This window comes from Tachysurus vachellii, chromosome 17 (genome assembly GCF_030014155.1).
Source record: "Tachysurus vachellii isolate PV-2020 chromosome 17, HZAU_Pvac_v1, whole genome shotgun sequence".
In the NCBI taxonomy this organism is placed as follows: domain Eukaryota; kingdom Metazoa; phylum Chordata; class Actinopteri; order Siluriformes; family Bagridae; genus Tachysurus; species Tachysurus vachellii.
The window spans coordinates 15525206-15552934 of NC_083476.1; the positions used below are offsets into that span (position 1 = coordinate 15525206).

The following is a 27729-nucleotide window of genomic DNA, read 5'->3' on the forward strand; positions in this document are numbered from 1 at the left end:
AATTTGTCTCCTTGTACTTGGCAATGATGCAACGTACGGCGGTTCTAGACACTGTGAAAAGCTTGGAAATGGCAGTATAGCCTTCCCCCTTATCATGAGCCTCCACTATCTTCTTTCTGAGCTCAAGACTGATTTCCTTTGTCTTTGGCATGGTGAGTAAAAGTAGTCTCTCCCAATAATGTGTTCAAGTGCCCTGTTCCTTGGAGTCCTTTAATGCTGATTGAATGCCCAGGTGTTGTTAGGAAGCCAATTGACTGCACAGGTGTGGTTTGAAAGCTGATTGATTAATTAGGTGTGTTTTGAAAGCTGATTGATTAATTGGGTGTGTTTTGAAAGCAAATATTCACAAGGGGCTAATATTTTTGACCACCCCATTTTCACTATATTTGATTATAAAGCAAGCCTAAAAATGTATTTTATATTCCAAAATGTACCAAAAGCTACTAAATAGCACTGGCGAATGTTTGATTATATCAAGTTTTATCAATGCTGCAAACATTGGAAAGATCTTTAGGAAAATGTTCCAAAATTCCTGGGGGGCTAATAATTTTGGCCTCAACTGTACCTCCTTGATGTCTTATGTTAGCAAACAAATGTACAGTAGCCAGTTAACTGTGATCTGTGTCTTTACGTTCTCAAAACAGTGAACTGTATAGTCATTTTAGACAACCATAGACACTGGTCAGCAGCAGAAAGTGAAAGTCCCCCTGCTGTGTAGATCATGCTGGTGAAAGCAGGGGTGAAGCAGGTCACTGTTTGGACCTTGACCTTTCACCTTACCTTGGTTCATTCACTGAATCACCTGTTGCTCCATGTGTCACCAACTTTGACTCATACTTCAGTCAGCTATGAGGATCAGTGAATCATCTTAAAGTCAGAATGTCTAATAAGCTTGCTCTTTAGGTTATACTTTTGTTTGTTTGATTGTTTGTTTGTTTTTTTAATTTCCGGTGTTTTTTTGTCCTGTTTTTATAATAAATGTTATATATCTAGAGACTGTTAACTGCAGATTGCCTGGGTTGGTTCTTCTGATTTACAGCTCTGAAATAAATCACATTGTAGATATTTTATTTTGTTGCATTAGAGCCTCGAACCCTCGAGTTCACATTTGCAAATGAAAAGATTTGCATAAACATAGGCCGCTCTTTCATCTCCAGATATAGTAAGTAATTCAGCAAAGGATTATATTTCTTAAAGGATTAAAATGTATGTATGCATCTGTATTTTCCTTAAAATGTAATGTAATATAAATTCAGATGCCGACATTAAGCAGGATGATAGTCAATACCAAACAATGTGTACGTTGTGTGTTTGAATTTGTTAGTATTTTCCAACAATAAATAAATGAACTGATGTTTTAATGATATTTGCAGCACATTTTTCACAAATATAAAGTGCAATGTCTTTACGGTGTGACCAGCCACACGTTCAGCAGTCTAACTGTTGAGGAGAATTCCACCAAACAAGACAGCTTCTATTCAGACTAACAAACAAAAGGCAATTAACTGGAGCTGCTATTGGGGGCCTCTGCTGCACAAAACACAAGGCAAGCTGAGGGATTTGTGCTTGGTCTGCTGTTTTAGGCCCGATAGTATCTCAGAGAGCACACTGAATGCCTCCACTCATCTTATTAGGCCGTGTTTATGAGCTTCCTGCTGCTGGCTCAGTTACAGTCCAGTGAAGACAACGGAGTTACTCAAGAATCTGAGCTGAAAGCTTTACTCTTGATCCGCTGAGTTCAGTATTATGTACTTGAAAATAAAGTTTCTATTGCTTTCAGAAGGTACGTGATGTTGCAGTGAAATGCAATTTCTGTGCAACCAAATATTCAGAGAACAACGTTCAGATACTTGTGTTTTTCAAAAACAATATTGTTGGCTTTATCATGTTATTTCTAATTAATATTAGATCATTATTGTTAATAGGTTTGCTACATCCGATTAGATGTTCTCTACACCCTGGCTATTCTGTGTACTATTGCAGTGCATTGTGGGAATTTATGAGGCCAGTGTGTATTCCGTACTAAGCAAAACTCCCAAAATAGGGCACTATATAGTGGAGAGTTTCTCTCTCTCTCTCTCTCTCTCTCTCTCTCTCTCTCTCTCTCTCTCTCTCTCTCTCTCTCTCTCTTTCTCTTTCTTTCTCTCTCTTTCTCTCATTCTCTCTCTGTCTTTACTTTGCTTTCTCTCTCTTTCTCTCTCTCTCTCTCTCTCTCTGTCTCTACTTTGCTCTCTCTCTCTCTATCTCCCCTCTCTCTCTCTACTTTGCTTTCTCTCTCTTTTTCTCTCTCTCTCTACTTTGCTCTCTCTCTCTCTCTCTCTCTCTCTCTCTCTCTCTCTCTCTCTCTCTCTCTCTCTCTCTCTCTCTCTCTCTCTCTCTCTACTTTGCTTTCTCTCTCTTTCTCTCTCTCTCTCAACTTTGCTCTATCTCTCGCCCTCTCTCTCTCTCTCTCTCTCTCTCACTCCATGGTTGCCTGACAACAGTGAAGAGAGGGAGATGAGATCACTGAACCACAGTATCAGGTGTTTAAGTAAATAAAACTCTGATCTATCAATATTAATAAAGATGAACTCAAATTAAATTAACCACCTTGAATATATTTAATGTGTAAGCTCTCATTAGGATAAATGCTTTTTGTGGTTTAACAAGACTGTTTTGTAAAAACTCTGGTTTGTAAGCAAATTATCTACAATCGTGCTGATATCCTTATTCAGCGATTGTGCTTATTTTTTTTTTCTATATCTCCAATATTATTCAGGGTTTTTATTACACACACTGCATTCACAGGTGTTCCTTTTAAGCAGGAGGTAGATGGACTTATAGATACCCCCCTACTAAATCAACAGGTCTCCAACCAGCCATGTGGTGCTATTATTTAACTGAAAACTTTCTGCCAGCGCTGGGGTATGCAGGCAGTTTTCAAAAAATCGCTGATCAATCAGTAAACAATAAAAGGCTTCTGGTTCGGTCGTACGTGATCACTGCACTGCACAGTTTAGTTCTCCCATTAGAGAACTAAAGCAGTTGTATTCGAGCAGAGAAGATATAATCGTCTCTCTTAATAAGACAAAACATGGTATTACAAAACCACGAAACGCGACACGCTTTGTCCGGAAGATTTGAAGGCTTTATTATAGTAACAATTCCATATATTTTTTTATAGAAAAATCAATCAAACTTTTTTAAAAAGTCTATAAATATCCTGATGCATAAGTTGCCACTAAATAGTTTTTAATGTTGTATCTTGTACATACTTTTGATGTGATATTGCAATAATTAATTCTTGTTTTTCTGAATTTTGTTATATTTTTATTGAGTTTGGCTGGAAATCGTAGCACTTTCATAGACTATAACTGGTCTTCATGCTTTCAGATTCTTGAAGGCACTTCCTATATTGCTGAGCATCTCCCAAGTGACTAAATATAAAAAAAATGAAAATGTTTAATAAAGTTCATAGAGTGAAAGAATATTTATGGACATCTACATGAGATGCAGGATATGAGCTGCTGTTTTTCCCCTTATTTCCCCAACAGGATGCACTCGGTTTGGTACATTTTGACCTGAACCGTGTTGTGATGACACCAGTGTGTTATGGTATCATCAGAAGCACATAATCATTTCTGTCTTGTGTTGCTGCAAGCTATAATTGCCAACCAAAGAAGGAAATATTTATTTGTTTCAGTTATTTATTTTCCACAGCATTTGCAGAAGGCCCCGGTGCAAATTGCATTCCTAATTAGGATTAAGGAAGAGGTCAGTCTGCTTGGACGAGAATGCGAGGCATTTGAAGCAAGCATGGCTGATACCATCTGTGCAGTGAGCAGCGAGCGGCTAATTCTGGCAACGGCAGCAACGCGATTTACAGATCTCTGTGGTGACAGCTTCCTGGTGAATGCAGGATTCTCCACTCGAAAAACTACATGCTCAGCAAAATTCAACCCTACATTGTTGACAAAGAAGTAGACATTTATTTCCTCAGGCAAATTGTCTTGGAGCACTTTCTTTGAAAAGGTGTCTGTGTCTTCATCTGCTAGCCAGGAGGTTGAAAAATGAGCCATAATTAGATCTTATTAAGGGGGATTGTCTCAGCTTCCTGAAAAGGGCACCATACCGCTCAGACTTACCTGTAAATGCAACAAATTAGTCGGCTGTGCGCTCTCTGCCAGGCATTGACAGCAGCTATATATAGCCGAGGCTTCCCGAACACTAACTTGTTCTCAAACCCCTGAAGCATAATTCACAGACCTGCTGCCTCCAATTCTCCACTAAATCATGTCTAACTCACTCTGACAAAGGATTCAGTTACAGTATTTTTTTCCCCCACCTAAACTGTATGTGCAGCCTCATGGGTATGTAATTTCCCCCATCAGAGCATCCTCATCATCTGTTCAAATAAAATCTCAGAAAAAGTCACAACAACTATTTTCAACTGTAATATTTAAAATCTAGAAATGTAGCCATTGGGTGACAAACTGAGGTTCACAGTATCCTGTTTATAACCACCACCACTTTTCCTGCTCTCTGCTAAGCCACAGGATGCTTTCACACCTATTAGTCAGTGCTCAGAGTCCAAAGCAGCAGGAGGTTTCTACTCTTGGTTTGTTGCTGTTTGGTTTGATTTTGCACATAATTAGTCATAAAATAAAATGAAAGCAGCACAGAGACCATGAACTGGCCCCAAATAAATGATTATTTACTTATATAAATAACTGCTTGATTCCCTGTAGGCTGTCTCTGGCCCCATTGTTTAATGAAAACGATCAGGCTCTGTAATGTGGACGAGGAATGAAACCTAGTAGGCCAACAATGGTTGATATATATATTTTTTTTTTTTAAATTGGAAAGAGTATCGGCTCACACTCAAAGGGTTTGATATCCTGATTCTTTTCCTGTCTAAACTCCATTTCTGATTTCTCTTTCTCTCAGAGCAGTGGAGTTGATGAGCTTTTGTAAAATTCTGGAATGTCATTCATTCACCATAGCCATCAGAGCCAGTGTTCAAATCTGTGTCACAAAACAAAGCTATATGCAGTCCTGCGAATTAACGTGACAACAGTGTGACACCATACAAGCAGTCTGTTTTTTATAAAGCAGTCTTGCCTAGGCAGGATCATTTAGTGTGGCTGTAATGGGGGTTGGTTGGAGTAGGGGTGGGGGGGGGGGGGGGATCGGGTCAATAACCTTTGCTCTTGAGCACCTTTTGAATTAAGATTTCATTTCCTGGTTTATAGCGTGGTGGTTTTCTGTTGTGTTAATCAAGAGATACGACTGTCAGATTTTGCACATAAATCACATAAATCAGTCGACTGGGATATAAAGAACTCGTGAACATCAGCTTGCTCACTCTGCTGATATCTGCAGAACATGTGGAAGGGATCCTGCAGGCTCAAACACTAACACAAAATGACATGTTCCCAGGCACTCAGTGAGACAATAAGCTCCTCTCGTTGCCACAGAGAGTAGTCTTTGACCTGTGTACGTTAGACGCTCCTGCTAGGTCCGCAGTCTGACGATTCAACTCAGAGTCTGTTCAGTTGTAGAAGACTGATACACTTGAACAAGGGGTTACTCCATGTCTTGGTAAACCTATTCAATAAGACACGTGCGTTGGCTGTTGTTTTTTGTGTTGGCCTTGTTGTACTTTGTTGGACAGTTTAGCGGTGTGTTCAGCCAGCTAATGGAATATCCGAGGTGTGCTCTTTGCAGAGATTTTCTTATCTCTGCTCTAAATTTAGTATGGAATGGGAAAGAGCTACAGTGCCAAATCATTCACTCCCCAGTTTGGATTTATTGCCCATTTAGGCTGTGAAGAAAATATTATTTCCTTTGTTTTGTTAAAGTGAATTAAACATCACTAGTGGGAATATTTTCTCAGTGGTGGTGAAATTGGTCCAACTAATGAAGTTCAACCAACATAAAAAAAGGATTATTATCGGTCCTGTCCATGACTCCAAGGTGCCTTATGTTTAGCAGTGCTTCCATTATCCTGCTTCTTCTCCAGGGATTCTTGCTGGTCATTTAAAACAAGTGTGGGAGGCGAGCAGATGGTGCGGGATTAATCTCTCAGGACGTCGTATCGGTGTTAAAAGATTCGGATAATGGAACTTCCTGCTCTTCCTGAGCATATAAATAGAGGTGGGAGCGATGTGTTTATTCTGTCAGGTGCACAGGATGAGATGTTTTAAAGCTTGGAGAAGGTCTACAGAAAACGCAGCTCACACACACTCAGGCAACCTGAAAAAGCTTAAACTTTCTTCAACATTTTTTGTGCTTCGAAAGTGGCTTTGCTCCTTTTCTTCTGTGGCTCACAACAGGTGGCCTCTCAGAACTGCAGATTGTTTGTTAGGGTGTAGCCAGGATCCTCACACTACTGTCCATTACTGGAGCAGATGGCTCTTCAAAAAGTCCTCGAAATAGTATGCATGTATTAAAAATTGTATTTCTCTTGCATTGTCTGGTAGTACATGACCATAACATAGACAAGGCTCATCTTCTCTGTTGAAAGTGTTTTATAGTCAAAAACATAAATGAAAGTTTTATGATAAGATGTTAATTCATTAAAATAATGTTTTGTTTGGGTGAATTGAATTCAGTTCTCTCAATTTATATGATTTATACCAGCGAGTTTGTAAATCTGCTCCCAGGCTTGCAGTGTGTGGTTCTTCATACACTGTCGAACAAAATACCCCACAATAAAGTAATCAAAAGCACAAGCCCAACTGCTGTTGATGGTCCGCTTATTTTCAAATTGTTGAGAGATTTAACTCCAAGGAACCATTTACCCTTTGAATGGTCACAAGTGTTTGTGACGTACTCTGTACTCTGAGAGCTCTGTACAATAAAGCAGCCTCCCGGCTGTGACACAATGAGCATGCAGGAGTTCCAAAAGTGTCAGCGGAGGAGGATTTGCGACCTCTCGTATTGTTCAGTGGAACATCCGTGCAGATCTTTTGTAAAGCAGCAGGGGTGAGTAGGATTTAAAGAAAGGCTCTCCGTGAGCTCAGACAAACTCTGTAAAAAAAAAAAAAGAGTTGCAGAGCTTCATCCCAACCAACACAAGTGATGATGGCTGGTTCATGTAATGAATGGGTATATGTATATTTTTTTTTCAGCAAGGGCACAGCCTCTGCCCAGCAGACTAGAATCAATCCAGCAGTTTAAAAATAACAAGAATATTATCCACTTCACGCATTGCTGAGTGAACTGGATGTGTTGAATGCTTCCTGACAAGCTGCAGGGGGACGGAATCTGCCTCAGCTCTTTCACCCGCCTCTCTCTCTATCTCTCCCAGTCCCTGCTGATTACAGAGCTCATGTTGATCTTGGGTGTGGTGCTTTTAAACTCTGTGCTGTGGAGACTGCCAAAAAAGTCATTTTCTACTATACAAAGTTCTATTTTTTTTGGCACCTGCATCCGTAATTTTTCCATTGTCCACTCGTCTAGTACAAAAGATTCCATCTGTATCTGCTCAAGGCAAAAATAACAGAACACATGTGTGGAACTAGCTGCACTGTTTGTTGTCAGTTGGTTATAGATACCACGTCATAAAAAAGCACAAACCCAGAGCAGCCATATATATATATACATAAAAGAATACTGATGAAGACTTGGATACTGAGTTAACACAAACACAGATCCAACGTGTAAATGTTGGGGGCCAAAATGATGATACGGTTGGTTTTAATGACATGGTTATTTATGCCAGACATCTTGAAAAAATAAAAATGTATTTTTTGATGTTGCACATATTGTTAAAACATGTTGTAACATTTAAATGAATTAAAATGTCTTACATCTAGCCTTTGGGAATAAGCAGTCATGTTGAAGGTGTGCATTTGAGTTGTCAGTAGATGAGTATTGATGAGTCAGAATTTGACCACAAGCTGTTAAAGGAATCTTAATAAATATGAGGGTGAGGGAAACAGTTAAATAAAAATAAAAAACGTGTACATTTTGTGTGTGTGTGTGTGTGTGTGTGTGTGTGTGTGTATATATATATATATATATATATATATATATATATATGTATATATATATATATATATATATATATATATATATATTGTTTCTTATTTCTTCTCTATAAATATATATGTACATTTCTAGAGACACCTCTTATAACACTTTAAGCACAGTTCAAATAATTGACTATGTTTATAAGATTGATACACAGAATGACAAAATTTAGAGTATATGTTTATAATTAGAGTCCTTAGTCTTGCTGGTTTTTGGTTGGGTCTGTTGTTACTAAATATGTCGTAGAAAAATGCCTAAACACCTCATGAATCTAGATTTAAGCATAGTACTGATTTGCACAGCCAATCATTTGCTGTAGACTATATACCTTTAAGTCAAGTTTTTTGTTCTCACTTAAACAACTCTCGGGACAGAGTTGATCTGTTTTGCGTTGTCATTTTCTCTGACTTAAATATCCCAAGAGCCGTATATGTAGCGGTCATTGTGTTTTTATTTAGCAATTCAGCACTAAGACTTTTAACTGTAGATTGTATTCAAGCATTACACCAAGATTACTAAGGCATGCCAGTCATTTTGCAAGGAGTAGAAGATTAAAACTTGGTCCAGATTGTCAGATTTGGGTTCCAGCTGCACAGAGCAGTGCTTAGCAAAGCCTATGTAGGTCACACAGCACCTGGCTTGTTTGAGGGCTCAATTATCTTATGACTCGCATGAGAGTTTAGAGTACGACAAACGGTACGACTGTCGCTGACTGTGTAACAACATGAAATGTTCGCCGAGACGTCCTGTTGGAGAGCTCAAACTTTTAGAGTCAGGATTCAGGGATCTGGTATAGGTGGAGGCATCCACCTGCACAGGATGTTATTAATAGTCTTTATTCTGAGAATTATAGTATTCAGATTTTCTACCGAGCATCTCAATATTCAGAAGCCATTTTTGCTTCCTATTCCCAAATGTTTTAGTGTGATAGACTCAGAGATGTGATGTGTTCTGACTTGTTTTCACACTTTCCTGGAGTTCTTCTGTTTTTAGATGGTCCTTGTAACCTTTTAACTGCATGTCAACTTCATTTAAGCACTATGTCTGCACGGAAACTGACAAAAAGGGCTCGTAGAAAGGACATTGTAAACAAGCATTATGCCCTTGAATTTCACATGATGCTGTTTCCAAGGCAGATTTTGTTTTTCACTGCAATATATGAAATGTCTTGTTATGCTTGAATGTTTTCTTATGAATATTTGCTTAAAAAATGAATAATAACAAATAATAGCAAAATATTTACTTATTCATAAAGGGTTGTTGGATTTCGTGGCTTTGGCTTTGTTTATACTAGCTTGGGGTGAAACATATAAAACCTCTAGAGTCTTGGCCCAAAATCGGGTCATCAAAGATTCATAAAAATTATCCTTAGCAATCAGCAAGCCATTAATGTTTCAGTGTCCTGATTAGATTTCGAAAACAAAGCACTGTGTGTCACATGTTTGATGTTGGATTTGGATTTCCAGAGCGAAATCAGTGTGTACTTGGAGCTTCACCATCCTGGCAGAGTTTTAAGTTGTGTGCTCCAGGAAGCTGGGAAGTATGAGACACCAGCTGTTAACCTATAGCAGCTTCAAAGTGGATAGTGTATTTTTATAAATGTTACAAAGACCAGATGTTGGAGAAAGCATGCATAGAGAGAACAACAGAGATGGGGCTTGGTCTTGTGCCTGAGTGTTAGCCTTCACTTCAGCTTCAGCTTATTATTGTAGACACTGACCAAAAACTTAAGGTGATATAGTATGTCAGGTTCTGTTCTTGTGACGGACTTTCATAAGGTATGTTAAGAGGAAATGGAGCCGAGGAAACGGTGCTGGTCATTTCCTTACCTTAACATACACAATTAAAAGCCTCTATGATCGGCTTTAAAGGAGCCGTTGCAGGATTTGGCTTATTGTTTTTCTCATCCTGCTTTGGACATCCTTTACTGCTAGCCGTTATACTGGTGATAAAATAACATACTAGCCATAATATAACTAGCCATGCTAATGTTTATGGCAGTAGTTGGATCCAAATGCAAAAGTGCATTAAACAAAACATAAAGACTGTGATTTACAGCATTGCCATATAGTGTAGCTGGCTACGGTGTTTTCTTTCTCGTTCTACCTCTCTTCCTTTACTATTTACTAAGCATTTACTAAGTTTTAGCAGTTAACAGAAAGGTAGCAGAGTTTCAGCTACAAGTTGTGGTCAATCCTTAATTTTATTTGATGTCACAGAATGCAGAGGGCTCTAAAAAGTATAAACTGCTTTATACTAGGTAAGATAAGATAAGATAAGATAATATAAGATAAGATAAGAACTGTAAGCGGGGGCACGGTGGCTTAGTGGTTAGCACGTTCGCCTCACACCTCCAGGGTTGGGGTTCGATTCCCACCTCCGCCTTATGTGTGTGGAGTTTGCATGTTCTCCCCATGCCTCGGGGGTTTCCTCCGGGTACTCCGGTTTCCTCCCCCGGTCCAAAGACATGCATGGTAGGTTGATTGGCATCTCTGGAAAATTGTCCGTAGTGTGTGATTGCGTGAGTGAATGAGTGTGTGTGTGTGCCCTGCGATGGGTTGGCACTCCGTCCAGGTAGTTCGGTAGTTCGGATAAGCGGTAGAAAATGAATGAATGAATGAATGAAGAACTGTAAGCAAAGGCTCAAGAAATACCACAGTGGAAAGAACAACTACAGAAAAAACAGGACAAAGATTAAATAGGGGCTCAATACAGCATGTCATTGGGAATTAAAAACAACAACAAAGTGATGCATTGATTTCTTTCTATAAATCAGACCGATTTTTTTAGTCACATATGAATTCATGCAATAGCATGATCAGGTCATGTTGCCTCTAATACAGTGTACATGGTTTAAACAGAAAGGTGACGTGTTCATCAGAGTTCAACTAAAAATGGCCGGTAACAGATCTGCCAGCAGGACACAGAGATGTAAAGAATGTGTGAGGGTGGGGTGCAGGCACTAAGAACTGGGGGCTACTGAGTGTTAATTAAGTTTCAGGAATTTTCTGGAAGAGTCCACTAGTAGACATCTTCAGTAGTCCTAAACTCCAGTGATGGCAGCCTGAATGTTTTCACCTCACATGAGCACATGATCCTGTGTTACTGTGTTAAAGGGGAAACTTGGCAAACATTACAGGGCTGTTAATTCTCTCTTTCTCTTCTTCATTACAGGCTATGTCAGCATTCTGGCAGTGGTACTGAAAACTGCAAATTCTTCACCATGGGCCAATGAGTTTGAATGTAAGCACAAAAGGATTTCTTGAAAGCCACACCGAGGACCTACAAACAAATGGTTTTCTGATTTTACGGCTTTTTGTTCAAACGCACATCCTGTCTTTTTCTCCTTGTGCAGCAATTGAACTGTCCTGTCTGATAGAGTCGATCTCCACGACCAGTCCAAGAATTGAATGGAAGAAGATTAAGGAGGGGAAAACAAGTTATGTCTATTTCGAAAACAAAATATCAGGTAATTCATTGCATTTCATTATCAATATTGAGATTTCTATCTAAACGTTACATGTGTGACTTTACACTTATGTTACATTGCTTTACTAAATTTGGTAAAGTTAATATTTTAGATTTTAGCACTAGTAAGAAATTTAAAAATGGCTTTTGTTTCCTCCAGGTGACTTGGCGAACAGAGCAAAGATTCGAGAGCCTGCAACTTTAGTCATTGTTAATGCAACAAGATTAGACACCGCATCATACCGCTGTGAGGTCACAGCCCCTGAAGACATAAAAAACTTTGATGAGATTCTGATAAACCTCGCAGTCAGGGGTGAGAGACATTTCACTATCACCATATCAACCTGAAGCATCCTGCCACTACACCACACCCCAGAGTGACTGCGTAAAAGAAGCGGGGCATCAACAGTATCATTAACATTCCCTTGATATACTCAGTTTGAAACAATACAGTATGATACGACACCCAATTATTACAGAAATGTGTGTAATAATAATTAAGGATTCTATCGTCTCCTCAGTTGCTTAACATTTACTATAACATGTTAATAAGCACATTTTGTCTTTGCTAATGCGCTTCACCGTAACACACATCAGCACTTTATAATAACGTTTCCATATTGATTGTAGTTGCCCATATCCCTGGCAGACACCAGTGGCAGTAAGTAGCACACTATTTGTTTTCTCAGAAATTGGTGTTTGCCGAGTTGTGTCGCTGTAAGCTGAGCTTAGCCACACTACCCTTCCAACCCTTGGCGCACATTCGAGGATGCGTTCCGGCCTGCCTCAGGCTCGGGCGTGTCCACGGCTAAATGGGGAGAATTCTGAAACTGCATCTGAGTTTAATCAGGCAGCTAAAAAGGGAAAGCGTACCATGCATGACCTTAATGCTTACAGATTAGACAGCTTGGATTCTACACTTGGTTTAAAGATGCAGATGCTTTATTCTATGTGAGTCTTACTGAGGCTTTCGGATTCTGTTTTGTAGTAAAGCCAGTGACTCCTCGGTGCTCTGTGCCAACGTCTGTGCCGGTGGGGAAGTCAGCCGAGTTGACATGTGTGGAGGATGAGGGCTTCCCCATGTCCCACTACCAGTGGTTCCGCAACAATGAGGAGATCCCCTTGGACCCCAAGAGCAGCCCTAAGTTCTTCAACTCGTCCTATTTGATGAACAGCGAAACGGGCGTGCTGGTGAGCACCGGGAGGAATGGGAGAAGGGATATTTTGGGGAGCCAGTTGATGTGCGATGGCTCCAGCCACGAAGGGAATCTGCTGTACTCACTTGCACTTTCCACAATGCCACACTTTGCCATTCACACTCAGTGGCCCACCCTGGTCACTCAACCTTCACAGTGGCCTTTAATTCCTGTCCTGGCTGTCAAAATCCTACATTGTCCATTGAAGGACAGAAAGCATGCTGGGCATGACTGAGGGTACTTTTATGTGTGCAGTATTTAGTGTGTTTAATTTAAACCCTAGTGTGTTTTTTCTCAGCACAGTTTGTTCAGGCAGGTAACACTCTTGAGCATAGCCCAAAAACAACTGGTCCAAGAAAATCTTCTGATATTATTTGGAACACAGTTCAACCATCTACAGAAGAGGAACTAAATGTACAGTATGTTGTGGGTTGTGTATGACAGGTCTTGCTAATCTGACATATGAGATGGAGCTCCAGAATGCTGGGTTATGAAGGCCTCAGTGGAATAACACACACAAGTCTAAATACAGTTCAAAAAATATCTGTTTTTTTATTGTTTTATTTGAGAATTTATTACCTTCTTAGTCTACTGTGCACACAGAAAACATTAGCAATAAATTAATGTAAATACAATCACATTTATGTGAACTACATACTTTTGTTTTTTATATATCCAGAGATATTAGCGTCTTACATGTCAGATTAGCAGCTCACCTGTCAAACAGTGTTTCCTCCCAGGAACTTCTAATAGGAATGATTTCTGGTTTCTTAAAGGAATCTTATTCAAATTTTTTCGGAAAGCAATATGTATACAAAGAACCTTCTAAAAATGTCCCTAGAAGAATCAGCTGAAAACCACTTTCGGTGTGAGATTTAACCTCAGACAGTCACAGAAGCTTTTTTCCCCCGGTGGTATACTGCCATTGCTGTTTTTACACCTTTACAACTCCATGTGTGAAAGCATCCATCAACCCTTTTCTTCTACTTTAGAATTAATTTGTGTGATCAGCAATTCAATGGTTTAATTTAAACCAGCAAAAAGAGCTACATTAATGTAATATGGGGTTTAGTGTGAAGAAGGACAGTGAGAATGACAGTGAAAGTGGTTTTAAATAATCATTTTGTCAAAAGAGCAGTGAGTTTTTTAATCTGTAAATCAGTATAAATCCATGTACAGCCTTCGTTTGTAAGTGTGGAGGAAGACCTGAAAGACAGGTGGAATCATAACATGGCTCCGGACTCATACTCCTTCAGGTTCACAAGTCAGACGTGCGTGTGTGTGCGTGTGCTTGTCTTTTGTATCTATAAATTAGTTTCACACACCTCTCTCTTGATAGAGCGTTACAGGGGAGTGTGAAAAGACAAACAGACACAAATTACTAAAACTGACACTTGAGAATCATCAAACTTTACCTGCTGGTCCACTGATCACACCCCTGCCAACACAATTCACCTTTCAGTCACCTTTGCTTGCCTTCTAAGCCCTCATCTCAGTCTTAAATACTGAAATCTTTACACCGGTTAGAATATGTGAATCTTTATATCCCTTAACCCTTGTATGATGTTCGTATTTTTGTTACTCAGACAGTGTTCGTGGGTCTGGTGGACCCGCTGCATTTTTTGGGTTTTTAATTCAACACAATCAAAAATTTTATTTTAAAATACTCTACAGATGTTTACTTCATCCCAATTACAACCAATATAAACATCATATATGGTTAATATTTGCCCTTTACCTTTATTACATCACATTTTTTAATTAAAGTGCTACTTGTTTTTAATAAAATGTAATAAAAAAAATCAAATTTTATCAAGTTATGAGTGGAAATCATCAAATTTACAAGGAAGCATAGTTTTTTGTTTATAAATATGGGTCCCACAGACCCGAACAACACACAAGGGATAAATAACCAGTGGTGATAGATGTGTTATTTATTATCCTGTAGAAATTTAGTGCAGTGAAGAAAGAGGACGCTGGACAGTATTACTGCAGAGCCAAGAACGAGGCAGGAGTGGCCCAGTGCAGCCCGCAGATGATGGAAGTCTGTAAGTCATCATTTTAACAGACAAAAACACTGACGTATAATCACGTCACAATTACGTCATAATTAGTGTGAATCAAGTGTACATCCTGCTCTTAACTCAAATAAAACCCTCATGCTGTTTCTCTTATTATTTCCAGATGACCTGAACGTTGTTGGCATCGTTCTGGGTGTGCTGGTGGTAGTGCTGGTCCTGTTGTGCATAATAGTGGCTATTTGCTGTGCATACAGGAGAGGTTTCTTTGCCGTCGAGAAGCAGACAGGAAGCAAGTAAGTGACAAAGGAAGAGAGCCTTTCCTGCTGATTTTATCCTGATACACAGACATCCCATAGTTGTTTAGTGCTCTTTGAGTCCCCTTTTTAAGGTTCAGATTTCAGAGTAGCATTCACAAAGTTAGGCTTTTGACGTGTTACAGTGGAGTGATTGCAGAACAGGAATATTAATCATAAAAGCGTGACAAGTAAATGAACTCATTTGTATTAACATTTACATACACAGGAATTTCCTAGTCACTGTTATCCTTTGTGAAACAGTACCAGCAGCGACACAATGCAAACACAAAGCCTGAAGTCAGTCAGTTTCAATGTGAGCTAGCAATTTCTGCCAATGCAAAAGTTAGTGAAGTGAAGTGGGCAGATTGTGCCTGTGTGTGGACCCATAAAACACTTAGTCCTGATTGCTTCTGTCATCTACTGGTCATTTCTACTCACATCTGCTGTGCCAGGCGGTGATGTTTATTCTCCTGCCAGGAGTTTTGCCCAAAACAGAACACCATTCTTTTTCCATAACTCAATCCAGAGAGCAGATGTAGAGCAAGCACTGACCCGTCTATATACTGATACAGTGTATTATATACACAAGCATTTCCCTCCAGAAATTTTATTTTCAGAGAGAAAACATCTGATTTTCTAATTAAGAGCTAAGAAAAATAACGTTATCTTTACAGACACTTATTTCTAGACATTGACACTTGTACTACAGATCACATTTAATGGTTTCACTTTTCTTTATACTATTAATGACTCCTGGAACACAGCAAGAAAACTAAATTGAGAATATTTGGAATATAAATTCATTCTCAGAAGTCCTAAAAAAGGACTGGGTCCCTGTATAACAAGGCCATGAAGCCTCACTACATACCACACTGAACCCTATGACACACAGTGTGCCAAGATGCACATGGGCTCCAGCTGTCAGTGGTGGACTGTTTTAATAGGTGTTAGACACAACTACGGAATCAGCCACTCCTAAACCCCTTTCAGCACACCGTGAGACGAGTCTTCTAACAGAAACGCAGCGGCGCTCTGTCTGAAACTCTGTCACCAGTTCCATAGACATTTTAAATAATAATTGATGCAGCACAGTTATGCAAATGAACCTGTGTAGTAAACTAATCTGTGGCTTTCTTTATTTATCTAGTTACAAAGCACCAGGAAAGACTGATGGAGTGGATTACATCCGGACAGATGATGAGGTGAACTGGTTGATTAACTCCAGAGAGATTTGTGTATAAAATGCTGAATACCTCTCGCACCTTTTGCTCAATTTTACCTGCTCTTTTTCAGGGTGATTTCAAACACAAATCATCATTTGTCATCTAAAATCAAAGGAAGACGAGGAGACACCCTGAAACACAGGGAGTCTTTAGCACAATACCTTGCAGACAATGAGGGACAAACACACACCGAGGAAAAAGACTCTTAGCTGTGCCAGGACACGGTTTACATGACAGCACATTTGATATAACACAATTCATACTTGCCAAAGTGGACAAAAAAAGTCCCGTTTCCACCTACAAGCATTACTCTCCATAAGACCACTGAAGTTTTTCCTCTTGAAACCAACTTTTATGTCTGATTTTATTTTCACTTTGCTTTCTTTTTAATCATAGCTTCAGCAGAATTGCGTAAACATTTTCCTTTAAAATTTTGTCGTTTGACGTTTGTATAACTTTTGTTTTGTACCAGTTAAATGTGTCAGAATATTGTTTTGATAGAATATATTTTGAAATGCTTAGAGGTTTACTTTTTTTAAAAAAAATTTAAAAAAAATTGTAAATTACTAACATGGAAGCCAGTATATTTTATAGACCAATTTGAAAGAAGCTAATCATTTTGACCCGCCTGTAGTTTTCCTTAAATAAAACATCTCTAAATTTCTAACATCTGTTGATGCTCTTGAGTTTGAAATAATGGGGGTGTTGGATTGGGCTACTTTAAAAATCCTCTTTGTAGATTTTATTATAAAATGCAGTAATTAAATACATTACACTAATATAAAATACATTCATTATATTAAGGGTCAAACTCAAGACCAAATTCAAACCATCCTTTTCTAATTTCAGGGCCTAGATTTTTGATGTAAATCCATAAACTTCTAGGTTACGTTTTTAAACAAAAAAAAAACGTGTCCTTAGAAAAGACGCCCATCCAGACATTTTTACTGCACCCTCAATCAAGGCCACTTAAATCCAGCCCTGTTTGAAATTCAGTATCATATCCATTGATAACATTTTCAAAGGTCTTACCTACTTAGTTTACTCTTACAGGCTAAATTCTTTTAGCATAGGGTTCCATGTTAGTTTTTGTAGATAGTCTTAGACAGTAAGAACTATTTTTTAATCCAGCAGAAAACACTGTAAACAGCCCGAGCTGTGTATCCTTGAGTTTAAGTGTCCTTGTTGATCATGTACATAGTAAATATACTGTCCAGGTTGTGTTCTATTGTCTTTTCTTTATTGGTCTTTTACTTATTTTTAATCAAACAGGGTTTTTGTGTTCAGCTAACAGAAAGCTGCAATGGTTGTATGTTGATTCATTTGTACCTCCCTTGTTGTGGGAATAAAAATAACTCAGTTTTAGATATGGAATATCCAAGAAGAGGCAAATATGACACTCTTTTCACAATTTCAGGAGAACTAATCGTGAGAGAGAGGATCTGCCTTACAGGCTGCATTTGATTCCTACATCATTGATCTACAATTCACACAAAATGTCAGATTCTGAACTACAATCACAACAAATACAACCACTTGTAGTTTGTAACTTTTTTGTGTAGTGTTTTTTTTTTTTTTTTTTCGTCTTCGAGTTGATTACTTACTCTAAGAAACGTTAATCATTCCTCTTGAGTGCCTTTCAGTGTGGTCATATGATAAAGATAGTGTTTATAGTGCTCTATATAAATAATGGCTTGTTATATACTGTGATGTCTATTTGGACACATCACTGTTCAAACTGACTGATTTTCTAATAAATTTTATACCCTTTGTATAAATCACAGCAGGTGTTTGAGAGGAATGATAATAGGTTATTATTCTGATATACAGCACATATCTGTTTTTTTTTTGTTTTTTTTTTTGTAAATAGAGTTTTATTTTGTTGTGTGCTGATTTAATGACTTCCTTTTTTTTTTGGTCAGTGAAGTAGAATTAGAGCTTGGATATTGTATTAGTGCCTAAATATAGAGTGAAGTGGTGTTTCAAGAAGACACTGTTATTTCACATAACCATTTGATGACTGTTTGAAAACATGTATTACATTATAAAAGTGTTTAATGGAGTGTTGACTTAATAACAGCAACTGAGCGAGGTGTAATTACGTTTATATTGAGTACAAAGCTTTACCAAATACTGACTGAATAAATGACTTTTTATCCTCTTTCTGTAATTTTCTTGCACCAAGGACTTGACGGAGGAGGTTTAATTGTCTTTTGAGGTTAAATTTACTTTTCGTGCCCTTTTCAGTCCTGAAATAATTTTTGCCTCGCATTGATTTTAGGTTGGTACAAATCCTGTGTGAATTCTTGAACAATAGCTTATGTTTGTGATTAATAAAACTTACTTCTTAAAATTTGTTGTTGCTCTGATTTTACAGCCTGGTGCACAGAATGACATGAAATACAGTGTGGTTTATATAATATTAATATAATAATAATGGTTTATAATTCATAACTTTAGTGTACATTTTCTAAAATATCACAGTTAATGTTCACAGTAAATATGGTTTGTGTATTTCAGCAAATGTTGATCTGGGCTTTTAATGCACAATGATCTACAGCAGGGGTGACTGATCTTATGTGCAAAGGGCTGGTGTGAGTGCAGGATTTCATTCAAATCAAAGTGGAGATTCCACCTGATTCTACCTGATTAATCAGTTGATCTTGGTTTTAAAAAAAAATACAATGGGGGTTGTTTTCTGCATGGTTAGGATGAAAACCTGCATCACACCTGGCTTTTCATGATAAAATTGGATACACCTTGTCTATAGGGTTTATGCAGAATGGTGCAAAAGCCAAATGCATCACGTGAGTGTCAGAAACTCCTTGTTTATGAGAGAGGGCAGAGGAGTATGACCAGGCTGTTTATAGCTGACAGGAAGGCTACAGAAGCCCAAATAACTTAGAGATTTAAGCACTTATGTATGTCGCTCTGGATAAGGGCGTCTGCCAAATGCTGTAAATGTAAATGTAAATAACTACTCTATCATGGTGAACAGAAAACCATCTCAAAGAACAAAGTCTACTAAACACTGAGACAAATGAACTAAAACAACAGAAAACCACACTGATATCCAATGTTGTGAGCTAAAAAAATAATCTGAGGCTACAGTGAGGTACAGTGACGTTACAGTGAGGCTATAGTGAGGCTACAGTGAGGGTAAAGTGAGGGTACAGTGAGGCTACAGAGAGGCTACAGTGAGGCTACAGTGAGGTTACAGTGAGGCTATAGTGAGGGTAAAGTGAGGGTACAGTGAGGCTAGAGTGAGGATACAGTGAAGCTACAGTGAGGCTACAGTGAGGATACAGTGAGGCTACAGTGAAGGTAAAGTGAGGGTAAAGTGAGGGTACAGTGAGGCTAGAGTGAGGGTAAAGTGAGGATACAGTGAAGCTACAGTGAGGGTAAAGTGAGGGTACAGTGAGGCTACAGAGAGGCTACAGTGAGGCTACAGTAAGGGTAAAGTGAGGCTAGAGTGAGGGTACAGTGAGGCTACAGTGAGGGTACAGTGAGGCTACAGTGAGGATACAGTGAGGCTACAGTGAAGGTAAAGTGAGGCTAGAGTGAGGGTACAGTGAGGCTACAGTGAGGATACAGTGAGGCTACAGTGAAGGTAAAGTGAGGCTAGAGTGAGGGTACAGTGAGGCTACAGTAAGGGTACAGTGAGGGTACAGTGAGGCTACAGATAGGCTAGAGTGAGGCTACAGTTAAGCTACAGTGAGGCTACAGTGAGGCTATAGAGAGGCTACAGAGAGGCTACAGAGAGGCTACAGTGAGGTTACAGTGGGCACAAACTCTCAAACAGTGATTAACTAAAGATTGGGAAAAGTAGATATTTTGGCAAATATAAATAAATAAATTTAATATAATTGTTGCAAGTAGGTACAACCAAAAATAATCATGTAAAAAACAACATCTCACACAAACATTTCTAGTTGAGATATACTGTGACTAAATTATGATGAGAACAGACGCTGAAATTGAGGAACTGAGTCATAGTCACAGTTTGATCCATGTGCTCCAGTGTTTCATAGTTCACATTTAATATTGATGATAAAACTTCCACTTTAGATCACGTCCACTTCAGGCTTAAATACAGAAAGAGATATAAATATGATGAACACTTAATACAGATAGATATTTAAATTAAAAACACCGGAGAGTGTTATAATGAATAATGCCCTTTCTACAGTCATATACAGTCCGACAATTGTGTATTGATGAAGTGGTTGTTGTTCTCAGAGACCACATGGAGTTGGTAACTTGTGTTTTTTTAATCTTCGCAATCCTAATAAAGCAGAAACCATTTGGAGCTGGTAAATCTCTAGAGGCCTCAGGATCTTCACAGATATACAGATATATTGTGGCACTCCTGTTACACCACTGTATTTACAGGTTTTTGAGTCACTTCTATTAAAGTCACTTCTATGCACATTACAGTATGTAGTGAAATGCTTTATTAACTGTCCCTGTCCTAAAAATATAATCAATAGAAATGCTGAATAATGCTGTAAGATAGACTGGTATCTCATTCAGGGTGTATTCTCTCTGGATCTATTGTTAAGCTGATTGATTGATTGATTGATTGATTGATTGATTGATTGATTGATTGATTGATTGATTGATTGATTGATTGAAACCATCGGTAATCACTAGATAAACCAAATGTCCATCCAAAAGCTGGTTCTACAACACTACCAATTTGAACAATGACCATCGCTACATGCTGAGTCTTTACCAGTCTTGTTTCAGACAAATGTAGCTCCAGTGCCTTATTTGACCACAGGAATGCTGCCATGATTCCATCACACATTCAAGTTGAAAGCATGTAAGAGCATCTGTGTCCCTACAAGCTGCTGTATCTGGATGTCTCTTACAGTAAAACCGCTGAGAAAAGAGAGAGACATTCAGGCCTACACTACACTACACTTGCAGGGTCTGTTCAGCAGTTGTGAAACATCAGTTTAACTCTCATTTAATAAAGATGACAGGGGAATCAACACAACATTTGGAAGCAGTCTACATGGTCAGGAGGGAATGAGTCACTAATTGAGGCCTAGCAGTTGCCTCACAGTTGACTCAGCTGGAATGCTGCTGTCCAACATGAAGGAAATTTCTACTTTTACAGTAGAGACGTCTGCAGGCTGGACCCCAGGTCAGATCCCAGTTGACTGTCCTTCACTTTCAGTTCCACACTTCTCTGTGCCAGAACAAACCAAACTATCAACATCCAACAGTAGCAGCCAGCTGGATTTGCTCTCTCTGGGTAATTTTATTAGCATGCTAGTTCCAGAGGACCCGCACATGCAGGGGATGTGAAGGAACTGTGAGGTCATTAACCTCTGCCTTAATGAACTCCCATATGACAAGGAATTGAGTTACTTTTAACAGTAGCTTATGGCCATTGATTTTGTTGGAACAGAGGACATCATGTGATTTATGACAAGCTAATATCTGATGAATATTTAGTTAAGAGGTGACACCATACAGTCTTACAGCATGCAGTCTAGCAGCTCATTTTATATGTGTCTTTGTTCAGCAGGTGTGTATCTCACTGTCATTCTCACAGCGTGTGATGCAAAGACAAAATTGCAAAATTGTAGGTTGCCAGGTTTCAGAAAAATTTCAGCAACATTTATATTCTTCTTTCTTAGCCTTTGTTTGTGAAACAAGGTCACCACGGTGTAAATTCATTTCAGATGTATGGACCTTATCCATTGTCCGTACATCTGAAAGTTATTATGTTATTCTGTTTGCCTAATATGCGACAGGTACTTGGTTTAAAATTGGATGGAAACAAGGCTTATTTTTATGGCTGGTTTAGCTACTGAGTGATTCAAAGGTTAAGGGGTATAAGCTACAGAATTGCAAAACTTCCACTGTTGGGCCCTTGAACAAACCCTATCCTGTATTATGACTAATACTGCACTCTGTACAGCTGTGGTATAGAATATAGTATAGTATAGTATAGAAATACTATACAGTATTTCTGAAAAGTAAAGTTTTTTTCTTCAATAAGAATTCTCTGTACCCATATGGGGCAAGAAGCATTTCTTTTTTTATTGTCATAAAATGCAATGAATTGAAAATATATGAAAAATTCCTCATAGGCATTGTATCGACAAAAGTAAATGTATATAGGGAAATTAATCAAATGATCAATATCATATCTATACTCTGTTTATGACAATACCTCTTTGCGGAAACTGGATGATTTTTAAGGCCATTATCAGCTTGTGTTCATAATTAGTTTCTATCTTCTGTAGTAAACTTATTACTTACTACAAAAAAGTCAGAGTTATTTCAATCTTTCTTTAGTGTTTAGTATGAAAACAGAGGTTTAACAGCAAGCAGCACACCCTGCTGGTGATAAACACACAATCCACTAATTTTGTTGAAGCTTGAGAGTACTTTCAACCCATATTTCTGCAATAAATCCATGAAAACCTGACCATCATGTACCTAATAAACATCTCATTCCAGACTTAGTCCACTTTTAGTGTTATTTATTTTATTTAACCTTTATTTTACTGGAAAACCTCATTGAGATTAAAAATCTTTTTTGCAAGAATGTTCTAGCCAAGATTGGCAGCAGAACAGTTCAGACAGCTTTAACATATAGCAGCCAAACATACATAAATAAACACCACATCAAATAAGTTCATTTAAATGAGTTACACTCCACTCTTCTGGGAAGGTTTTTCACTAGATTTAGTATTGTGGCTGTGGGGATTTTTTATGTTTCATCCACAAGATATTTAGTCAAGTCAGGCATTGCTGGGTGAGGGGGACATTAAGATAATCACAAAGCATTTAGATCATCCCAAAGGTGTTTAGTGATGTTGAGCTCTGTGCAGAACATTCAGGTTCTTCCACAGTATTTTGTACTTTTTTGATCCTTATTATAGAATTCTACCAAGCTTTTAGCAAGCTGGATGGCTAATTTCAGCAGTGTTGTATAAAGTACTAGAAAGCAATACTTGAGTAAAAGTATCGTACTAGAAAAAGACTTTGGTAGATGTGAAAGTTACCTTTTAGAATATTACTCAAGTAAAAGTCTTAAGGTATCTGATATATACTGTACTTAAGTATCAAAAGTCATTTTCTGAGGTCTTACTTAATGTACTTAAGTATTTGAAGTAAAAGTAAAAAGTAAAATTTCAGTGATTTTCCATAGGTATAAGAGCAGGGGCAGTTCTAGGATTTCATCTTTAGGGGGTTTTAGCCCTCAGTTAGGGTTTTAAACAAGAAGAGTTTTATATTATATATTATATGACTACATAGTAAGCCAAAAGTTATGGTATTATTAAATGGCAAAAGTGGACACCAAAATTTTATGCATGATGCCAGTCTTGAATCAAATCAGTTCATGTATGTGTGCATTCTCTACAAACAGTGTGTCTAATGAATGCAGTCATTAATAAAAATAAAAAAAAATTCACAAGACAAAGACCAAATCAATAAATGTTATTTTTATTTAGTATTGAATGGATTTTGCATTAATTTTTTGTTTGCATTAATATTTTGTTTGTGCTATCAACTCTGGTAATAAGAATAGTGACATTTCACTGCTTTTGGTTGCCATCTTTGCTGAAATCTGATTGGCCCCTGATTGGCCCCCATTCCATCAATTGTCGACGAGAAGAGCAACCGGAGAATTTTTCACAACGAAAAATCATTAAGAACTTTACTGGCTCATATTTTTTTTTACTAGAGCGTTCCTAAGCCTAGGAAAAAGGAATAACTGCCAAAATGTATTTGCACCGTACTGAATAAATTATTTTGTGTGCTTAAATGTACCCTGTACTAGACCCCTGAATCTAAATGGCCCCTGTTACAGAAAAATCCTAGAACCGCCACTGGAGCAGTGATTCGCCAAACCTCCCTTATTGCAGTCGCACACATTCTGATTTTATTTTGTAGTAACGAGTAACGAAGATGCTTAGTGGAAATATATCGGAGTAAAAGTATACATTTTATCTAGGAAATGTAGTGGAGTAAAAGTGAAAGTTGACATAAATTTCAATAGCGAAGTAAAGTACAGATATGTGAAATTTCTACTTAAGTACAGTAACAAAGTATTTCTACTCTGTTACATTACAACACTGAACTCCAGTTATGCTATGAATCTCTGTCCCTCTCTGTCTCTCATCTTTATTCAAATCCTTACAGACAGACAGCAGAAAGGCAGGGGAGAAAGATGCATTACACAATACATTACAGACATTACACTCAATACAATGCATTGCATAATATTAAGGTTTTCTCATCTTTTTTTCTACTTTAAGCAATAAACCATACACAGTAAAAGAGCACACAATATAACAAAACTACAGCAAACATTTTAAGAATTTTAAGAAACATTGCACAGTAACAAATAGAATTTTTTTTAAATGTATTTACAGTTTTTTTCAATCGCTAACAAGCGCTTACCTATACTTAAGATAATTTTTCTAAACTCTTAACACAGACTTACACCTACAGAACACAATTGGCCAAATTGATAATTTTCCTCTCAAAAACACATTTTGTTAAATATATACTAACTCTCCATTTCAAAACAGAACACATCTTTCTCTGCACACACTAACTTTACCGAAACACTGGAAATCTGACTCAAAATGAAATTATTCTGTCAAACAATAACACTTGTTTTCACTTCACAAGGTATATGCAGTCAATCAAAGTACACCAGGTTTCAAAATACTGGCTATTGTTGACATTAGAAAAACTGCATAGACTTTTATGTTTCAGGTAACATGCAATCCACCTTTTACACAAAACTTCTTAGTTGGGAACTGTATGTCCACAGTTATTTTTTTCTTTACTGTTTACTAAAGGAGGTACAGTAGAAACACAATATAATAGAACAGAAAAAGTTTTACAGTATTGCTTACAGTGAACAAAATATATATAAGAGCATTCTGAAAAACAAAAAACAAAACAGCAAAAAGCCCAGATAAGAAGGGGGGAACTAAAAATAGCACAAAATTAATGTATCTAATCCCTGCGATCTTCATGGTTCGGCCACATGTTTTCATCAACATCACATCTGATATCATCCAAGGCGATGCACCTGGGATAAAACCGCTTGGTATGTCGGATCCACCCTTGCCAATCTTGAACTGTGATGTCCCTGCAGCCAGCATCCATGGCTTCAAGGAGGGACATCTGGTCATGTGGCTGATGGTCATAAACCTTCCACCTCCATGCAGAAAAGAACTGGTTGAGGAAAGGTGAATAGGGTGGAAGGAAGAGACTTACCAGTCTTGGGTGGACTTCAAACCATGCTGTTATTGCTTGCGAATGATGGAAAGCAACATTGTCCCAGGTAATTACAAAGGTCCTCATGTTTTCACCCTCCTGATCCTGCTCTGGTACCAGGCGCTTGTGGAGATCATTGAGAAAGGCAAGGAGGCGCTCGGTGTTATAGGGTCCAACCTGACATCTGTGAAGGAGTAATCCTGCATTTGCCATTGCTGCACACATGGTAATGTTTGCCCCTCTCTGTCCTGGCACATCAACTGTGGCCCTTTTTCCAATTATATTTCGTCCACGTCGACGCCTTTTGGATAAATTGAATCCTGCCTCATCTATGTAAATGAATTCATGAGGGGCCTGGTTGGCCTTCAATTCCATAACTCTCTGAAACAAAGTTTATGTATATCATGTCATTACTGTATACCATACTGTATTGTAACCTATTACTGTGTAGGTTACCTACTTGCAAAGTGCAAAGCTTATAGAACTGGACATTGAATTGAATATACACTATACCTGGACATATTGTCGTCGTAGCTCCTTGACTCTCTCACTGTTCCTCTCAAAGGGAACAGTGTAGAGCTGCTTCATCCGCACTCTGTGTTTGGACAATGTACGTGTAATGGTTGTGAGGCTGATGCTTTCTATATTGCCAAATATCTCATGGTCCTCCACAATTCTAGTTTTAATTTCATGCAGTTTTATTGCATTTTTGCAACAACCATTTCTACAATGGCAAGCTCTTGATCATTATTGAGGAGCTTTCCTCTTCCCCCAGAGGGTGGAAGACGTTGCATTCTTTAGATGGGAAAAAAAATCAACATATGCATTACTGTATGACCTTATTGACATGTCAAGTGAGAATAGAAACAATCCATGTAAAATGCAATACTTACCTGTTGGTTTGTTGAAAGATGTGAATAATGGCGGCAACCATTGACCGCCTCAAATTGGGTTGCACTCTTTCACCAGCCTCTCTTAGTGAGAGACCGTGGTTGATTACATGGTCAATGATAGTGGCACGAATTTCATCACTGACTACTGTTCTTGCAGCCCTTGGAATGCCACCACCACGCATTCTTACACCTCTACCTTGCCCTCTCCTTGGGCCTGCTCCTGTTCCTGCACCTCTCACTGCACCTCTCACTGCACCTCTCACTGCACCTCCTACTGCATCTCTTACTGCACCTCTCCCTGGCCCTGCATCTCTCACTGGAGCTGGTCTTCTCCCTGGGCCCCTTGCTCTTCCTCTTCCACGTCCAAACATTACAGTGTTTGTCTTTTTCTGTTTCTGTTTCCAAAAACATCACTCCTCAAAGTCCTCTTTTTATAGTAATAGAAAAAAATAACCCCTGCCACTGAGTCTAAGCCAGACTGGAATCAGCTGTGGTTGGCCCAATTCACCCAACATAAATCAGCTGTGTGTCAATTATTCAATTGTTTGTTTATTATCAGCTGAGATATATTGTTTTTGAACTGATATCATTGCAGAAGCAGAGGTTTTTATACTGTATCTAAGGTTTGGAATATTGTTTTTGCTATTGTGGGATGTTGTGTGTTAACATTCTTGAATACTACAAAAACAATCCATAATTTTGTTGAGAGGTATAACTTGTCTGTTAAGGAAATGTAAGCATTGTGGAAATGTGTTTACTGATTGCATATTGTGTGAAAACGACATGAAATGTGTGAATGGTATGGCCACAAAAGACTGATGCTGTGCTAATTGTGTTTAGAGTTTTGAAAATGTGACAACTGTTTGGACAAACGCTTGTTAGCGACTGAAAAAAACTGTAATACGCAACCAATGTTGAACTCATGCCACTTCCTGTTTGCACCAGATCTATATTATTTTTATTTAATTTTTATTTTATTCTTATTTATTTTTATTTTGTATTTTAATTTGTATTTTAATTCTTATTTTAATTTTATTTATTTATTTATTTATTTTTAACTCTGATTTTTAAGGAGTGTGTGTGTGCCCTGCGATGGGTTGGCACTCCGTCCAGTGTGTATCCTACCTTGATGCCCGATGACGCCTGACATAGGCACAGGCTCCCCGTGACCCGAGGTACTTCGGATAAGCGGTAGAAAATGAGTGTCTGAGTGAGTGAGTGATTTTTAAGGGGTTAAGTATTTCACTCGATTTCCATCACCTTGTTTATTTAATGACCGTCCGGCAGGTGGCAGTATTCTTATAGGTCATACAACAGAACTACGTTTTCTGTCGCGGGAACTAGTAACGAATCGT

At 38.3% G+C, this 27729-nt stretch overlaps 2 protein-coding genes across 3 annotated transcripts in view; one reads left to right on the plus strand and one right to left on the minus strand.

Moving 5' to 3' along the window:
* The window catches only part of jam3b (junctional adhesion molecule 3b), a gene marked incomplete at its 5' end in the record, with an annotated part of 31128 nt that extends 12555 nt beyond the window's left edge, over positions 1-18573 (plus strand). Inside the window, 8 exons of the mRNA XM_060890356.1 lie at positions 11191-11259; positions 11372-11485; positions 11645-11797; positions 12473-12675; positions 14629-14728; positions 14865-14994; positions 16145-16199; positions 16291-18573. Coding sequence (XP_060746339.1) covers positions 11191-11259; positions 11372-11485; positions 11645-11797; positions 12473-12675; positions 14629-14728; positions 14865-14994; positions 16145-16199; positions 16291-16326 — 860 coding nt within the window. The remainder of the gene's footprint in view (positions 1-11190; positions 11260-11371; positions 11486-11644; positions 11798-12472; positions 12676-14628; positions 14729-14864; positions 14995-16144; positions 16200-16290) is intronic.
* Positions 18574-25147: 6574 nt separating this feature from the next.
* Positions 25148-27276, minus strand: LOC132859924 (uncharacterized). 2 transcript variants are annotated; one of them, XM_060890904.1, is made up of 3 exons: positions 26375-27276; positions 25995-26276; positions 25148-25862 (listed from the first exon to the last, which is right to left on the minus strand). In XM_060890904.1, exons 2-3 carry the CDS (start codon positions 26067-26069, stop codon positions 25218-25220), a joined length of 720 nt encoding a protein of 239 aa, XP_060746887.1. In that variant the 5' UTR covers positions 26070-26276; positions 26375-27276; the 3' UTR covers positions 25148-25217. The 2 variants fall into 2 exon arrangements, with proteins under 2 accessions (XP_060746887.1, XP_060746886.1); XM_060890903.1 differs by having other exon boundaries at positions 25995-27276.
* Positions 27277-27729: the final 453 nt, after the last annotated feature.